Genomic DNA, 18,714 nt, shown 5'->3' with positions numbered 1-18,714 from the left:
ACAGAACTAGTACTCACTGAATGGACCTAACTATTCAATTAGCTGCTTATAAATCAGAGTGCACAGGAAGACACCCCCCACACACATACTGACTTTATACTCTAAAGTTTGCCTATTGTTTCTCACACTATAGTCCTCAAACTATCTTCCTCTTGCTTCTTAAGAATAGGGTTCCAGGCCAGAGAGAGAAAGGAGGGGCTTGCCTTGCATCTTACTGACCCCAATTCAAGCCCCGGGAACTGTGTATTCACCTCCAAGCACCACCAGGGGTCACTCCTGAGCAACACTAGGAATAATCCCTGAGCACTCCTGGGTATGTCCCATAAACAAGTTTGCAAGTCTCACAGCTCAGTTTTCTTAACAGATGATACCAAATCTGGTGATGTTAACAAGTTGCTTACAGCTGGACCAAACAGTGCAAGTCAGTATTTCACTAAGTGAAATTCATAAATTAAAAAGGTGAAAATAAAACATTACCTCATTTTAAGATGGCTTTAAGGAAATCATAGCTGTCAATATGATGCATTTCTACATAAAAAAAAAAGAAAAATTTTTAAAGAAAAGAGCTAAAAGTAAATTGTTAGTCTATAAAAGCAGAATAAATGCATGATTGAAATAAAATTCAGGGAAAGGGGAGAAATAAAATTCAAGCACCTAAAGTTTCACTAACATTTAAAATAACATCTTTGAGGCTACAATTTCATATGTCCATATCCTACCAGCTTCATCTGGTTTATTTTGGCATTTAAACATTTAGGATGAAAACTGTCCAGGAATCTGCAACTCTCATTTGTTCTATACATTTTGATAATTACTCGTCCTGTGTGCAAATCAGATTCTATACTTTTGAAGGCAGGACTAAGTCTACCTCGTTTATTAGTGTGTAGAAGAAGCTTGGAAGATGAAGCCTTTTAGCTTTACCTTGTCAGACTGGGAAGACTTCCACAGTGACCTCTGAGGCTGATCTTAAAGGATGAGAGGTGTTTGCTGGACAGAAGGAGGAGAGAGACATCAGGGAGTAAGGGCAGAGTCCGGAGTCCAGGGAAAAGCGCCCAGAAGGCTGGAGTGAATGAAAATGATTCTGTCTTCCTGAGGTCTGATCAAGGGAAATGCCACCATATTGTTACCCAACTCCCTTTTTTAATTATCTAATTAAGGACAGAACCCTACATCGAGTTGCTTTATTGTTTCATCTGTGTATGGGGTGGTGTGGAAGGTATTTCAAATACATAAACCACTTATAGAATTTAATTCATTTTTGAGAATTTTTTCTGACTATGCTTAAAGAGTTAAAGTGGGGGAAAAAATGTTCACCTGTCAGGTGACAAAAAACCAATTTCTACCAAATGTGTCAGAATAATTTTTCTTCCTCCTCAAGAACAGTTAGTCTTGAATCCGTTCATTACTGTCTTCTTATAGTATTTTTATTTAATAAAACCTATTAAGACTACCATACAAATCTCTTCACTTATGCTTTTATCTTTTAACTGATCAATTTTTATATTGCTGACATCCCTTCTTCACCATTTGTTCATTTAAAAATTCATAGTATATGAGATATGTCTCTGGAGAAAATGTCTATAAAATTTGTTACAGCTGGCAAATGTGTAAGAGTCAGTGATAGCACATGACTAAATGCTTTACAGAAAATAAAATTTGTTTCTGTAGTAAGCAGAACTGTTTAAATGTTATTTATTTTTATGTTTCAAAGAAAATATATTGTGAAGCGCTGCATTGATTTAATACGCAACAATGTCTGTGTACACGCTGTAGAAGGAAAATTTATGAAACCTTTGCACAACTCCTTTAATTGAATTTTCCAAATCTCTCACCACACACAAATAATCAATATCTTTTGCAGAGAAAACCAGTCAGAATTATTACAGTCTTTCGTTTCAATTCTGTTGTCATCAGCACATACAGAGCACCTGGATATTTGTAATGCCTGAAAGCAAGTTATTTACACCTCTTAAACACATAATTGCCGCTGAGTTCAAGTCTATGCTTTCCAATTTTTAACCGATTATTTAAAAGACAAAAATTATCCTACTTCCAAAGAAGTGAGTATAAAGAAATGTAAATCATGGGAGGCATTATTTTAAAAGGTGCTGAAAAGTAATCAAAAGCAGTTTGTTTTTCCTTAAGGCCAGAACAAATTTCAAGGAAGAAAATGAAACGTATCCCCCACAAGGAGGTGGAGTCAGTGAAACTAGAGCCTTAGCATCGGGGAGAGAAAGAAACAGCCGGCAAGATAGGGCCCAAGTGACAGCTTGAACCTTGTGGAGCATGGAGGAGCTCGGCTACATTAAGGTGACTGGTGTACTGTCACCAAAACGAATCTCTCTATTTTCAGTCTCCAGAATAAACGAAAATGTTCAAGCTTAAGAGGGAATTTTTGTTGTTACTCTTAAAACTCATCATGTCTAAATGTCAAACCTTACTGCTGAGGTGTTTGTTTGGAAAGAAATATGATTCCATGTTAAGACACAATAAAAAGAACGAAGAGGGTAGCCAGTGTTCCGGAAGTAAAATTATTTCGCTGATATGATGAATATTTTTCTGAGGCTGAGTGGGGGAAAAGAACAACATATTTTTAAGTTAAAGAATACTTCTGTGGGTGGTTAGAAAGAAAATGCTGTATCCAACAGTTTTATGAACTTAGAATAAAAGTCATTGAAAGTCTGTTTTGTAATTACAGAATCCGATAACTTAAAATTCGGTAAGGATGAATTTTATGATGCAAGCAAACAGGAACATTATAGTTAGTGCTTTTCTTTTTAAGGCCAAAGTTTAAAATTCAGAGGTTGTTTGTATCACAAACAGTTGAAACAATCAACCTTTTTGAACAAGTAAAGTTCAGATGGGCACATTTCATTTCAAATATGCATACTTCAGCCTCCACAATTATTCTCAAGACAGTTAAGATATGTTTTGGACAGAAGCTAAGTGCCTAGATTTCGTATCTTGGCAAGTACTTTACAATTTGCTTACATTCTTTTCAAAAACATTTTGTTTACTGGAAATCCTAGTCAGAGACAAACAATGATGGCATTTTCTAATATCTTCAGGAGAAAAACGATTCCAAACCCTATATCATGAATGCCTTCTATTGACTGGGAATACTTGTGTCAAGCTGTTCTAAGGAGAGATTGATTAGGGAAAGCAAATAAATTTCATGCCTTCCCATGTGATGACAGTGTGACGTTCCATGTGTATCAACCCTCTGAGTGGTCATATGCCTTATATCTTCAGCATGACAAATTAAAAATAATTATGAAAACTCACATCTAAATCTCACAGAAAAAGAGCCTTTCATTGCATCTTTTCCTTAATAGTCATAACATCAATATTATTAAGGAAAGTGAAGTTAGGCTCACATCCTAAGTGAGCGAGAAGAGAGAAGACTTCCTTTGTTTAAGGAGTTTGAATTGAGCACAGATAGTCTCTTATTCAGACACTCTATCAAGGCATTCCCTGAGCTAAAGCTGCCTTTCTTTCAGAATGAATAAAAATGGCAGTGTATGTGTTTTATATTTTTTTTAAATTAAAAACTTCGGTTTTAAACTTCTTGAGTCAGTTAGTTATATGAGGTCTTAACTATTACTGATGTCGACTTATTTCAAATGTTAGTTTCTCCATTTGAAAAAAACTGATAGTAAAAAAAGCTAGCACTGAAATAAAAAAATTAAATAGACCCAAGGGCAAATTTGAAAGGGGTAATGACAGTATATAAGTTGGAATTCTTCTATAATTTATTTTAACAATATTTATAGAAAATTTTATAGAAATCTAAAGAAAAAAGAATCAGAAGGAAATTCTTTTGCAAAATAATTAGTTTATTCTTTTAAATAATTGTCTAATAAAATAGATCTAACATAATTATAGGGCTAATTTTTATAGCATGTAATTTCAAGTATTATGAAGATTCCTAAAAACTTTAGACATTTTAATAATTCTGGGTTTTAAATTAAACAAAAATTAAATAATCTGGTTTAAATTCTGGCACAGTAAAAGATGAGTAAAAAAATATTTTAATGGGGCCCGGAGAGATAGCACAGCGGTGTTTGCCTTGCAAGCAGCCGATCCAGAATCAAAGGTGGTTGGTTTGAATCCCGGTGTCCCATATGGTCCCCCGTGCCTGCCAGGAGCTATTTCTGAGCACACAGCCAGGAGTAACCCCTGAGCACCGGCGGGTGTGGCCCAAAAACAAAAAAAACAATATATATATATATATATATTTTTTTTTTTTAAATGAAGGCTAGATTCTTAAATATGAAACAAAAAAAGCCAAATGGTCGGGATGTCAAAAATCTTCAACGATTCTCTTTAGATGTGTGAAGAGGTCAAACTCCATTTGACTTCCTTTTTGTTGGGGTGGGTGCAAAATAAAAACCCTCACATACTTGCGTGCATTTGTTTTTATGCATTATCTTGAACTAAGACAAATAAACAAAATACACCTTACAGCGGCAAGGCACTTGTCTTGCAAGCTACCAACCTGGGTTCAATTCGCAGCTCTGCATATGATTCACTGAACACAGAACTAGGAGTAAGCTCTGAGCACAGCCAATTATGGCTCCAAATCCAAAATTAAAAAAACAAATAGAAATACCTCCAAAAGACAGAGGGGAGAAAACTCAGTAAAAAACATATACTTTAAATTAAAATTATAAAGAAAATAAGCTATGCTTTATTTATTTATTTACTTAGGTTTTGGGGCCACACCTATTGACGCTCAGGGGTTACTCCTGGCTATGCACTCAGAAATCACCCCTGGCTTGGGGGACCATATGTGACACAGGGGGATTGAACCGTGGTCCATCCTAGGTTAGTGCGTGCAAGGCAAACGTCTTATTGCCTGTGCCACCACTCTGGCCCCAGCTTTGCTTTATCTTTTTTGGCAATATATATATATATATATATATATATTTTTTTTTTTTTTTTTTGCATTGCTACTACTTATATTAGCTTTTTTTGGCAATATTACTTCTCCAAGATTAATTGAAAAACTTATACCTACAAGAGACAAAAAGTAATATTCTTGCCAAGCATCCCATATGGTCCCCCAAGCCTGCCAGGAGCGATTTCTGAGTGTAGAGCCAGGAGTAACCAACCCCTGAGTGATGCCTGGTGTGACCCCCCTCTAAAAAGAAATAGATGACTTATATTCTAATACATAATATCAACATATAGCATCTACTAATATATATTTTATATGTCTTGACCTTCAATTTCACTTAAACCATAAGAAATAAACAATGCCTTTTAGGAAGTTTAAAATACGGTTTAATAACCTCTACACATAAACAAATATGGAGATCTTAGGGACAATCTGATAAGGTGAAAAATAGTTTTAATATCTAAAATACTAGAGAAGTTTTAAGGCTGACTATGCATAAGCATATGAATAATTAGTATACATTGAATAATGGACCATAGTCTGTTTTAAGATGGAGTAAATGGTATAAGTGTTTTTTTGTTTTGTTTTGTTTTGTTTTGTTTTAGGGCCTTGCCCAGCAGTGTTCAAGGATTACTCCTGGCTCTGCAATAAGAAATGACTCCTAATTTCAAGGGACTATATCAGCTCCATACAAGGCAAATACCCTACCCACTGTGCTACTGCTCAGGCTGCAGTTTAAGTGCCTTAATAAATGCTTAGGAAAGGAATACTTGTTTTTGTTTTTGGGCCAGAGGTACTCAGGGTTTACTTCTGGTTCTGCACTCAAATTGCACCTGGGACCATATAGGATGCCAGGGATCAAACCTGGGTCCGTCCTGAGTCAGCAAACACCTTACCGCTGTGCTATCACTTCAGCCCCTTGGGAAGGAATACTTTAGACATTTTTTTTCCATTATTAGTAGAGACAAGTCACTTATTCAACAGTTTTTCCTCTTTCTCATTTCTCTAAGATATATAATTCTATTAGTCCTTATATATATTACAAAAATTTGATAACATTCCAATTTTCAATTATGATCCTCTAAAATCTGTCAAGTTAGGGCTCTGAAATAATCAAGTTACACAGTTTATGTCAAGTATTATAGCAGAGAGAGGACAAGCCTTTTCCAAGGAAGTGTAAATTTCCCTATTCTTTATTTTTAATTGGAGAGCTCCCAAGTCCTGCAGGATGGGGGGGGAGCCCTCCCGGCAATTTCATTTGGCCTTACTAACCCTTATACTCTCTCTCGAGCCCCAACACCCATGGTTAACTACAATGAGTAGAATCTCAATGGGATCACAATGGGAATCGCAATGGGAATCAGTTAGTCGCTCAAGAGGAAGCCTCAGGAAGCCTGCTCAGCTCCTTCCTCACAGGAACACCCACTCAATCCTGGGGCTGCCAAGACTCAGCTGGACTTTGGAACAGACCAGCAGGAATCCCAGTGCTTTCCCTGCCAACACCATGCTTAAGTCTAGATGGACTGGATCAGCTTCAGCATGCTTGCCTGATAGCTGGCATGACTGGATAATTTCATGTTTTAGGAAGAGGTAATAAGTGAAAATTAAAAGACCACAAGTTTTGAGGTCAGAGTGATCTATAGACAGGTATAATGATCCTTTCTTGTTTTGGGGCCACACTCGACAGGCTTACTCCTGGCTCTATGTTCAGGTATCACTGCTCAGTAGGCTTGGGATGCTGAGAAGATGAACCTAGGTCAGTTATGTGCAAGGCAATACTCTATCTGCTGTTATTAATCCAACCCCTGAATTTTTATCTTTTTTCATGTTTAGGTTGTCGGCCACACCCAATAGTGCTCAGGGCTTACTCCTGGCTCTGTGCTCAGGGATATCTACTGTAAGTACTCAGAGGACTTTATATGGTGACAGGAATTGAATGACATTTTCTGCATGCAAGGTAAGTGCTTACTTTTATACTACCCCCCTGGTCCTAGACACTCAGATCTGATCTTTGGTAGCAATCTCTTTAGACTGGGACTGGAGAGAAGGCACAGTGGTAGGGCGTTTGCCTTGCACACGGCTGACCCAGGATGAACCACAGTTCGATCCCCCAGCGTCCCATATAATCCCCCAACCCAGGAGCAATTTCTGTGCACATAGCTAGGAGTAACCCCTGAGCATGACCGGGTGTGAAAAAAAAAAAAAAAGCAATCTCTTTAGACAAGTTAGTTAACAATTTTAGTCTTTATTCCTATTTATAATTGACAATGATTGACAGCTATTTTTTTGTTTTTTTATTTTCTTTTATTATTTTATAATCAGATAGATTCTAGTGTTCTCAATAAGTTGTAGTCATAGATATTAAAAATAATAGGGCCCGGAGAGATAGCACAGCGGCGTTTGCCTTGCAAGCAGCCAAACCAGGACCAAAGGTGGTTGGTTCGAATCCCGGTGTCCCATATGGTCCCCCGTGCCTGCCAGGAGCTATTTCTGAGCAGACAGCCAGGAGTAACCCCTGAGCACCGCCGGGAGTGACCCAAAAACCAAAATAATAATAATAATAATAATAATAGTAGATTACATTATGGCTATTCATTCCAATATCTATCTTTGTTTGCAGAGATGGCTAAGTTAGAAACTTAAAACAATTCCTCTTAAGTTGGTCTAATGGCTTTAATATTTTACAGGGCATGGTTATTTTGCTTACTAAAGGGTTGATATGCACGTGCTATCGGAACTTAAAACCTGCTCATTTAGTTCTCTGTGCTGTGAGATGCTCAGAGGCATGAGCTTAAGGTCCATCGAACATCTGTAATGATCTTAAAGTTTTCAGAATACCAGTTGCAGCATAACAATTGCTATTTTGTATATTCTAATTACCCTATTAAAAGCTGCCATGTACTATTGCATTAGTACTCCTGTCAGGATTCTCAAAAAGAACTTTTATAACAAAGACAAAATTTAATTCTTTGAAAATTATGTTTCAAAAAAGAATCAGATATTCCCTGAACTCTAGTACTTAGGGAAGCTGATCCCTCAGGGAAGGCCAACTGCAGCATCAGGTTCTTCGAATAAGATTTACCCAGGGTAAAGTACAAGAATAAAAAAAAAAAAGATTCAAGGATGATTGATTTTAAATGGTGAAAGGAAAGAATCTCTTTAACTGATAAATAAAAACAATTCTACCTTGGTCAGCAACTTCTGAGATTTTCTTCTCAAACAGTTTTTGTTTCGTTATTTTTGTCACTAAAAGAAAAAAAAATAAGAACAAGGGATATTAATACAATTTCTCATTGGAAGAAACTAAATAAAAATTGTAATTCAAAGTAATACATTTTAGAGGTATTGAGTAAAAAAAAAAGTAATGCCTTATGATAACATCTTAAAAGAAAAATACAGATCACTTCACAAAAAGAAGTCAAGACCAGTTCTCCAGAAAGAAAGAAGGCAGCCTAAATTAACACACCTAAGAGCTAAGTGGCTTATTCTCCTCTCTCTCTCTCTCTCTCTCTCTCTCTCTCTCTCTCTCTCTCTCTCTCTCTCTCTCTCTCTCTCTCTCTCTCTCATATTTTGGGTCTAACCTATGGGTGTTCAGGGCTTACTCTGCACCAATGGGACATTCCTGGCAGACTTGGGGACCATAAGGGGTGACAGAACTCAAACTCAAAGCAAGTGTCTTAGCCCACTGCACTATCTCTCCAGTCCCAAACGGCTTCTTAAAAGATTTCTATCATTGCCCAGAAGTGGCATCTATAAAGGAGTCAATGAATAGATGTATGACTAAAATAAAAAAATCACTAAAATATATACTAATATGCAAATACGGAATACAGAGACACCAGCAAAAACTCACAAATATGTCTTACTTAGTTCTTCTGTTTTCTTCAACTCTTCTTGTAAGAGGCCTGGTGTGCGTGTGAAACCAATGAGATTTTCAAGCTCTCTACTGCCCCCCAAAGCCTGGAAAAAAATAAGTCACTTTAAATCTTCATTTGTTCCACACAAATACATTTACGAATATAGAGATAATACGGTATACTACTTTCCTTCATCTGAAAAGCTTAAGCTCTATGCTAGGAAACTGATCTTTTCTGGCAGGACACTACTGAAAACTTTAAAATGCCTAAATAAAAACGATTTATTAGCTTAAAAGATTAAACAGAGCCTACACATTTATTTAAATGTACATATGTTTGAAACGATTCATAACTAAAATAGTATAGCTAAATAATGTTCAGGCAAGAAATCTCATGAAAAGCAAATTAAATATATCCCCACACAATCCTTCCTGGACTGCTTCTCCAACCAGAGGCTTCTCTTCTATTGTTTTTCACGTGGGAAAGTAGAAATATGAAAAAATCATATGAAAATAATACCAAACCTGTATGCTACTTAAATCATTCATTATGTCCAGGATTTCCTTTGATGATCTTTTTACATTGGATAACAACCTCATAAATCTATAAAAACAAAAGGGAAAAAGTTAGTTATAGCTAATATTTAAACATGGTAATACCATTTTAGGGTTCTAATTCTTTTAGAAAGAGTTTAGGTTCAGAGGCTGGAAAGATGTCACAGTGGGTAAGGCCTTGCATGTGGCTGACCCAGATTTAACCCTCAACAATCCATATGGTCCCCTGAGCACTCAAGAGTGTTTCCAGAGTGGAGAGGCAGAAGCAGCCCCAGAGTATCAGAGTGTGGCAAAAAAATATTTTTAGACTCAGCTTATCTTTTTTGCACTGCTTAGTGGAAAAGCATAAATGTTCCTCCTTCATCCATTTACAACTTTAAAACACAATGGCACCAACCATCTAGGTTCAGTTTTGCTTTCTCCTATTCTATTCCTACTAAGCATGGGAGAGAATTGCAGTCCTTTTTCTATGGTACCACCGGATACTACCACTTCCTCGTTTACCTGGTCTAGGTTGAATTGGTATCGAAGTTTGTTTTTTGGGGGGGGCGGGGGAGGGATCCACACCCGTTTGACGCTCAGGGGTTACTCCTGGCTATGTGCTCAGAAATCGCCCCTGGCTTGGGGGGACATATGGGATGCCGGGGGATCAAATGCAAGTCTGTCCTAGGCTAGCGCTTGCAAGGCAGATGCCTTACCTCTAGCGACACCTCTCCAGCCCCTCGATATCACAGTTTTAATCCTGAAAGTTTTAGCATGTAATACAGGACATGTATGTGGCTAACTCTGTCAGACCCTAGAATGCAAATGGTTCCCCCAAACACCACCCAGGGTTAACTCCAATATCCTCCTGAGAAGTTTTATGATAATGAAAGTTTTGAAATATTTCTGCATACAAGACAAAGAGAAACTTTAATTTAAAAATAAAAAAAAACACCATTTACAATGTTCCCTACTAAGCAGCTTCAGCTGCTTAGAATACTTCCAGAACGTTAGCGTTCTAGAAAAATTCTTAGTGGTTTCTGTTCTTTAAGCACTTCTATAACTTTTTGCCAAACTCTTTTTCCTTCATTTATGTACTGTAGGTATAAGAATGCCTATTAATTTAGCTCATATCTGCGGGGAGAAAGGATATAGCCGTGGTCTCTGTCGGGGAGAAATATTGTGTGGTGCCCAGGGACCCACACAGTACCAGTAATTAGGCTTCCTTCACACAAACAACATGTTCAGCTTTGGTTTGGGAGAAGGGCCCAGTAGATCTTGATTTTTGTTTGTTTGGGGGCTACACCTGGGGATGCTTAGGGCTACTCTTGGCTCTATGCTCAGGAATTACTCCTGGCAGTCTCTGGGGGCTATATGGGATGCTGGGAATCGACCCTGGGTCGACTGCATGCAAGGCAAACACCTGACATGCTGTGCTATCACCAATATTTATCTATGTATTTTATTTTATTTCATTTCATTTTTGTTACAAACATGATTGTAGTTTGATTTCAGTCATACAAGAACACCCCCCCCATCACCAGTGCAACATTCCCATCACCAATGCCCCCTATCTACCTCCTCCCCCACCCACTGCCTGCATTCAAGACAGGCATTCTACTTCTACTCATAAATAGTCATGGTAGTTGTAAATGTAGTTATTTTTCTAACTGCACTCAGCACTGTTTGTGGTAAGCTTCATATCGTGAGTTAGTTCTTCTGGCCCTAATATTAAATGTTATAATCTGGGGATTATAACAATAATGTCTTTTTTTTTTTTTCTTAAAACCCATTAATCAGGATCAGGTTCAATCCCCAGCATGCTATATAGTCTCCTGAGCCTACCAGGAGTAACCCCTGAGCACCATTGAGTGTGGTCCAAAAACAAAACAAAACGTAGCTCACTGGTTTCAGGAAACAAATATATGTCCATAATAGTCCTAGGAGAGTTTGCTGTTTTACAGATTTAGGGTAGGTATTTTAGAGGGGCATTACTGTTTTGGTTTTTGACAGCACTCAAGGGTTACTACTCTACTCGAATCACAACTGGCAGGACTCAGAACAGTTACGTGATACCAGAGCTCAAACCTGGGTCAGATGCATGCAAAGCAAATGACCACTTGTACTATTGCACTGGCCGAGTTAGCATTTTCTGTTTGATTTGTTATCTTTAAGATAATAGGATAGAGCCTATATAGTACTGGAGGAAAGGTACTTGCATACAGCAACCCCAGTTCTGTTCTTCCCCTCCCCCTATGTCACCCCTGAACATGGAGTCCGAGTACTGCCAGTTACGAACAAACAAAACTAGGGTGCTACAACCACTATTCTCTTGTCATTAGCCATTATATGAGAAATAAAGCAGATGTGAGTAAAACAAAAACAAAAACAAAAAAACTCATATATCAGTGAGATTATTCTGTGTCTCTTTCCCTTTGGCTTATTTCACTCAGCATAACAGTTTCCATGTACATCCATGTATAAGAAAATTCCATGACTTCATCTCTCTTGATGGCTGCATAATATTCCATTGGGAATATGTACCATAGCTTCTTTAGCCATTCATCTGTTGAAGGGGATCTCGTTTTTTTCCAGAGTCTGGCTATTGTAAATTGTGCTGCGATGAATATAGGTGTGAGGAAGAAATTTTTGTATTGTGTTTTTGTGTTCCTAGGGTATATTCCTAGGAGTGGTATACCTGGGTCATATGGGAACTCAATGTCCAGTTTTTTGAGGAATCTCCATATTGTTTTCCATAAACACTGGACTAGACAGCATTCCCACCAGCAGTGAATCAGAGTTCCTTTCTCTCCACATCCTTGTCAGCACTGATTGTTCTTGTTCTTTGTGACGTGTGCCAGTCTTTGTGACGTGTGCCAGTCTCTGTGGCGTGAGATGGTACCTCATTGTTGTTATGACTTGCATCTCTCGGATAACTAGTGATATGCAGCATTTTTTCATGTGCCTTTTGGCCATTTGTATTTCTTCTTTGACAAAGTGTCTGTTCATTTCTTCTTCCCATTTTTTGATGGGGCTAGATGTTTTTTCTTGTAAAGTTCTCTTAGTACCGTGTACATTTTCAATATTAGCCCCTTGTCTTATGGGTATTGGGTAAATAGTTTCTCCCATTCTGTGGTTGGGTTTTGTATCCTAGGGACTATTTCCCTATATATAGAAGCTTTGATATATAGATATATATCTATATATATCTATATATAGAATTTGATATATACAAGCTTATCAGCTTAATATAGTTCTATTTGTTTATCTCTGCTTTCACTGGTTTGGAGAGTGCTGTTTCCTCCTTGAAGATGCCTTTAGTCTCCATGTTGTGGAGTGTTTTACCCAATCACCAATTTTTAAATTAAATTTTGGACCTTTGTCAAAAATTAATAGAAGATAGATTTACTTTTGAATTTTCAATTATTCCATTGGGCTTTATGTTCTACTCTAATGCCACTATCCTGTCTTAATTAAAGGAGCTTTGGAGAAAGTTTTGAAATTAAGAAATGTGAACCCTCTAATTTTATGCTTTTTCAAAACAGTCTTATTATTTGGACCATTTGTAGTTTCCTTTTTAAAATGGAAGTATAATTGACATATATCATTGTGTGTATTTAAGAAGACTAACATAAATTATATACATTATAACATGAATGGCATGACAGTGTTGACCAGAGCTTCTATCACCTCATGTAATCATCATTCCTTTTTACTGGGCAGAATAAATTTAAGCTTTATTCACCATAAGTTTGAGGGCTGTAATATTACTGTTTATATTCACTATTCTGTGTTATAGCTCTAAGATATTTGCGACCCCCCAGACCCCGACCCGTGGGGGAGCTCAAGAATCACTAAGTTCGGGGCCGGAGAGATAGCGTGGAGGTAAGGCATTTGCCTCTCATGTAGAAGGTCATCGGTTTGAATCCCGGCGTCCCATATGGTCCCCCGTGCTTGCTAAGAGCAACTTCTGAGCATGGAGCCAGGAGTAACTCCTGAGCAACTGCCGGGTGAGACCCAAAAACCAAAAAAAAAAAAAAAAAAAAGAATCACTAAGTTATTCGTGAGTCACGAGCAGGATCCGACCTAAAAGAAAGAGGCTGGGAAAGAATGGGCTCAAGACAAGATTCTGATCAAGAGCAAATTTATTGAGGCACAAGCAGGCTTATATAGCATTACAGAATGGGGGAGTAGTTCTCAGTAATTTTCCATGGTGTCTATAGAAAAGCAGGGGGGTCATGTAGGAGGGACTTTCCAGTTATACATTATATCCTTATATGGTACAAGGGTTCTTTCACAATGGTTAGCATAACAGATGTGTGATCTTAATCTTAGCTACTCAGGCGATTTACTGGAACATCTTGTGACATCTGCTAACTGAACTATGTGGTTGTTTTTTTTCTTTAGGAGTGCCACAGTGGCCACCTGTCATGTACACAGGCCTTTGGTTTCTCAGGCATCAGAGACTCCATTTTGCTCTGTAAGTCTTATAGCTTCCAACAATTTCCCCGTTTCTCTAAAATAGGCAAAAGAGGAGGATGGGTGGAGTGCCTGTCTTAGGTTACTTGGCGTGCCTCTAGGTTTAGACATGACAAGACAGGTTTCAAATTGTTCTGGCCAGAGAAAGGGATTAGCAAGTCATGTTTGCCCCCAAACACTGGCGCCAAGCTATCCCCGTCTTAGGCATCTCCACAGCCGAGAGAGGAGTGACTTTTTGCGCTTAGCAATGTGCTCAAACTCTTTAAAGTCTAAGTGTGGGATGCACCTTCTCCTAGAGTATCAAACTCCAGAGAGCAGTGTTCATGCTGGGTGAGCTGTTGATAGTGGACTCCGACCGAGCATTTGGTAGCCTCATCAACCTGATCTTTAACAAAATTTATAAGGCGGTGGAACACCCATATACCAAAAGAAATGACCATCATAAAACTAATGAATCCGCCTAACAAGCTAGGCAGCCATGGAGAAGTGGAGAACCAATTTTGATACCAAGTCTCGCTTTGGTCTAGGTTTCTTTTTGTTTCTGCCAGGCTTTGTTCAACTCTTTTAATCCTATCTCTAACCAATCCTGATCGATCTTTAAAAAAGCAACATTCTTCTTTTAGTGCTACACAGACTCCCCCCTCCTTAAGGAATTCGAGGTCTAGGGCTCGGCGGTTCTGCTGCACCATCTCTGCTAGAGATCCAACAGTTTGCTCTAAGTAGTCTAAACCACTTATAAGTTCTTCAACATCTCTAACAACAGTCCTAGTTAAAGCATTAGCAGAATCTTGAGTGTGAACCAATGAATTAATTCCTGTGCCCGCACCAGCAACACCGGGATCTAATAGTAAAGCAAGGGTAAGGGCAGTGACCGGTTCTCTCCTGCGACGGGAGAGAGACACAGAGTTGTCTTTAAGGGGCAATAAGTCAGTTTCTGGTCTAATAGTCAATTTAGGCATTAAAACAACCAAAACACAGTAGTCCTTCGACTCAAGAAACAAATGTGAAACAATATGGGGAGATAAACCAGTAGAACAGGCAAAAAACGTCACATTGGGGGCAATTATAAACTGAAAGGAGGAATTAACAACAAGAGTCTGATTGCAAATTTCCATAAGTGGGGGAGGGGGAAGCATGTGGGGGCCAAGAAGGCAAAGTCCAATCCCAACCACTTGTCCCAAAGTCATGCCATGGCGTTGAGGTTCCATACCCCAGCGAAGGAGATTGGTGTTATTGGTGAAGAGGGGCGTTCCAAAGGCAGCAATTCCTTCATAGAATGGTGGAATGGGCGAATAGCAGATCCAGCAACGCTCATAGCTGGAGTTGGAAAGAGCCTGGGCTGAGGCATTGACCATCTGGAGGATGAGGTTTGCGGTGGAGACTGGACCAGCAGGCAAGGTGAGTCTAAAGTCAGGAACAGCAGTGCCAAACGAACCGGTTTTAGCAGGAACAGAGGCGGGAGGACGGGGCGGGGTGGCAGGTTTGGGCAAAAATGAGCCACCATCAGAGGGGTGTAAAAAAGGATTGGGGCCAACAGCAATTGGTTTAAAGGAGGGAATTTCTTTTAAAAGTTTAATAGAAAAGGTAAGGCCTTTGTCATATTTGGAGATATATAATCGGAGACCCCACTCAACCTGACTGGTCCAGGAATGTTGCTTGCCAGAATTGGTAAAGTGAATAATTAGAGGATTGCACCACTTATCTGTTTGGGAGCGGCACCCGTGCAAATCTGGTAAATCAGCTGTTGACAGCAACTGTTCGGTGGGTACCGTTTTTCTAGAAACGGTAATGAAATCCCAAGAAGAGGAAGGATTCCAATAGGTATCTCCAGTGGTCTCACAACCCCACGCAGCACAAAAAAAGGCGGCATGATGGCCGCATTTGGTATTGAGAGATCTGTCCCGATGGGGTCCAGGACAGACATAAATGGGGGCATAATTTAAAAAGTTTCTAAATGAAGGGCGATCGCAGCGAGGGGTTCTAAAATCGTCCTCCGCAAAAGAGCCCTGAGCATGATTCACGGGGCCAGAGCGGGGCAAAAAATCATTGGGCGTGCCCCATTCGGCTTCTGCGCCCAAGGCTAGTGCACAAAGATCCACCTCCAGGTTGGGCCAAGGTATAGAGGCTGCTATTTGTGAGGTGGAGTTGGCTATGTCTCCAGCTCCATTAATAATGAGCCAAGTATAATTATAAACTTGATATGGGCTGGCGGCTGCTGCCGCTAAGAAAAAATGCAAAATCTTAAAAATCAAAAGTAGAAGGAGCTGGCAGGGCGGTGGCTGCATCTTGCAAGGCAGGTTCAGCAGCTTTGGTTTCGCTTCCAGCATTTTTGGCATCTGTAAGAGAAAGAGAGGAAGAGTCCTCAGGGGGATTTTCCCTTGGTGGGTTATATAGTTTTACCAGTCTTTCTGGTAGCCACTGAGTCTCATTGGTGGCAGGGTTATGTACACAAGCATGGCCTTTGCCCCAAATAAGGACAGGATTAGAGCCTTTCCATTGACTTGTGTGTATATCCTTCCAAAGTACTTGTTTAAATTCTTCCTTGGTGGATGAATGCCACATACGATCAGCAGCAGAGTGTCCTTGTGAGTCAATTTAGCACAAATTTCCTTGTGAGGAAATTTAGCACAAAAAGTGCATGGTTGGGGCCAGCAAGGTGGTGCTAGAGCTAAGGTGTCTGCCTTGCAAGCGCTAGCCAAGGAAGGACCGCGGTTCAATGCCCCGGCGTCCCATATGGTCTCCCCAAACCAGGGGCAATTTCTGAGTGCTTAGTCAGGAGTAATCCCTGAGCATCAAACGGGTGTGGCCTGAAAAACCAAAAAAAAAAAAAAAAAAAAAAGTGCATGGTTTAGTAAAAGCTGATGCTTTCCTTTGTGAGCATAGAGTGTTTCACCTTCAGTGGATAATTTGAAAAGCATGTTTTTAAGGGTTTGGTTTGCTCTTTCCACAATACCCTGCCCATGAGGATTTAGAGGAATTCCAGTTTTGTGGGTTATGCACATCTTTGAACAAAAATCTTTAAATTTATGGCTTATGTATCCCGGTCCATTATCAGTTTTAATTAGGGATGGTTGTGGGATAATAGTTAAGCAGTGCATAATGTGAGCAATAACATCTTTGGTAGCTTCTCCTGTCTGTAATGAGGCACAAATGAATCCACTAAATGTATCGACAGTTACATGAATATATCTGAGATTTCCAAAAGCATTGTGATGAATAACATCCATCTGCCATAATTCTCCCGGGACTAAACCCCTGGGGTTAACTCCTGTGTGAGGTCCAGGCAGGAGAGAGACACAGGCTTTATATGATTTCACAATGTCCCTTGCCTCGTCTTTGGTGATGTTAAATTTTAATTTTAAAGTCTGAGCATTAAGGTGGTGTAATTGATGAGCTTGTATGGCTTGTTCTAAAATGTCAATTTTCAATAGTGCTGGCATTATTTGGGTTGCCTGGTCGACTAGACTATTTCCTTCAGCCAGCGGTCCGGGGAGGGAGGTATGAGCTCTAATGTGTGCAATAAAAAATGGATTGGTTCTCATTAAAATTAATTTTTGAATTCTAGCAAAGACTGGGGACGCATTAGAGTCGGGTTTAATAAAGGGAACGGTTTCCAAAACTGGAATGGAGGTAGCAATATAAGAGCTGTCTGTATACAAGTTGAAGGGTTCAAAAATTGTTTCAAAAACTTTTTCTACAGCTGCTAGTTCTACCAGCTGTACAGACCTGTGCTCTGTGGTAAATTTTGTTAGCTTTCCTTGTACACTAAGGGCTGCAGCTCCATTAGAGCTGCCATCGGTAAATATAAGAACTGCATTAGGAATGGGTTGTAACTTTGTCAGCTTAGGGAATACCACAGTATGCTTTTGTAAAAATTGTAGCAATTTGTTTGGGGGGGGGGAATAGTTATCTATATCTCCCGAAAAGCCTGCACAAAAAATGGCCCATTCATCTTGGTTTAGAAGTAGCCATTGCACCTCTTTTTTAGCATAAGGGATAATAATTTTAGCTGGATGGCATCCAAACAATTTTAAAGCTTGCTTGCACCCTTGCTGTAGCAGAGAAATCACTAAATGTGGATATGTGGTGAGGGTTTTGTCCGGGTTGCTGGTTAAATGTACCCAAAAAAGTGGACCTTCCTGCCACAGAAGGCCAGTGGGTGAAAATTTTGTGGATAGAATGAGCAAAATTAAAGGTTTTTCTCGATCAAAGTATGTAATAAATTGCTCTTGTACTGCTGTTTGGACCATGTCTACGGCCTTGCAGGCTTCCTGAGTTAATTTTCTAGGGCTGTTAGGGTCTGATTCCCCTTTTACTATATCAAATAAAGGTTTGAGGTCTCCTGTAGTTAATTTTAAATATGGGCGCAGCCAGTTAATGTCCCCCAAAAGCTTTTGAAAATCATTAAGGGTTTTTAAAATACTAGTTCTAATTTGGACTTTTTGTGTTTTAACTTGGTTGGGGAGGAGTTCAAAGTCTAAGAACAGTTGCGGGGGGTTGGAGTTGTACTTTATCTGTAGAAATATTAAAACCTCTGTCCGCAAGCTGTGCTACTAATTGTTTCCAAGGCTGATTAGTTTTTATTCATCTTGTCCAGCTAGAAGAGTATCATCCATATAATGGATTATATAAATGGAGGGATTGTTACTTCTAAAAGGGTCAATAGTCTGCGCTACAAATTTTTGACACAAGGTTGGGTTGTTGGCCATGCCCTAAAGCAACACTTTCCATTGATATCTAGGGTTGGGCCCTTTGCAGTTAATTGTTGGAAGGCTAAAGGCAAAACGTTTGCAATCCTCTGGGTGAAGGGTATAGAAAAGAAACAGTCTTTTAGATCAATTATAATTTTGAAGTTGTTTTGGGGGGTGGCCACCGGGGAGGGAAGTCCCGGGTGGAGGGCTCCCATAGGGACCATGGTCTTGTTTATTTCTCTAAGGTCATG

The 18,714-nt window shown here is 39.2% G+C and overlaps 1 protein-coding gene across 1 annotated transcript in view; it reads right to left on the bottom strand.

The window, feature by feature from the left end:
- Positions 1 to 478: 478 nt before the first annotated feature.
- Positions 479 to 18,714, bottom strand: part of ITGB3BP (integrin subunit beta 3 binding protein) — a 33,826-nt gene continuing 15,590 nt past the window's right edge. The window contains exons 4-7 of the mRNA XM_049775460.1: positions 9,282 to 9,360; positions 8,767 to 8,860; positions 8,087 to 8,146; positions 479 to 528 (exon numbers count right to left, since the gene is read on the bottom strand). Of these exons, the coding sequence (XP_049631417.1) occupies positions 479 to 528; positions 8,087 to 8,146; positions 8,767 to 8,860; positions 9,282 to 9,360 (283 nt within the window). The remainder of the gene's footprint in view (positions 529 to 8,086; positions 8,147 to 8,766; positions 8,861 to 9,281; positions 9,361 to 18,714) is intronic.

This window comes from Suncus etruscus, chromosome 6, assembly GCF_024139225.1.
Source record: "Suncus etruscus isolate mSunEtr1 chromosome 6, mSunEtr1.pri.cur, whole genome shotgun sequence".
NCBI lineage: Eukaryota > Metazoa > Chordata > Mammalia > Eulipotyphla > Soricidae > Suncus > Suncus etruscus.
The sequence above is the reverse complement of the archived record's forward strand: the minus strand, read 5'-3'. Positions and strand labels throughout refer to the sequence as shown.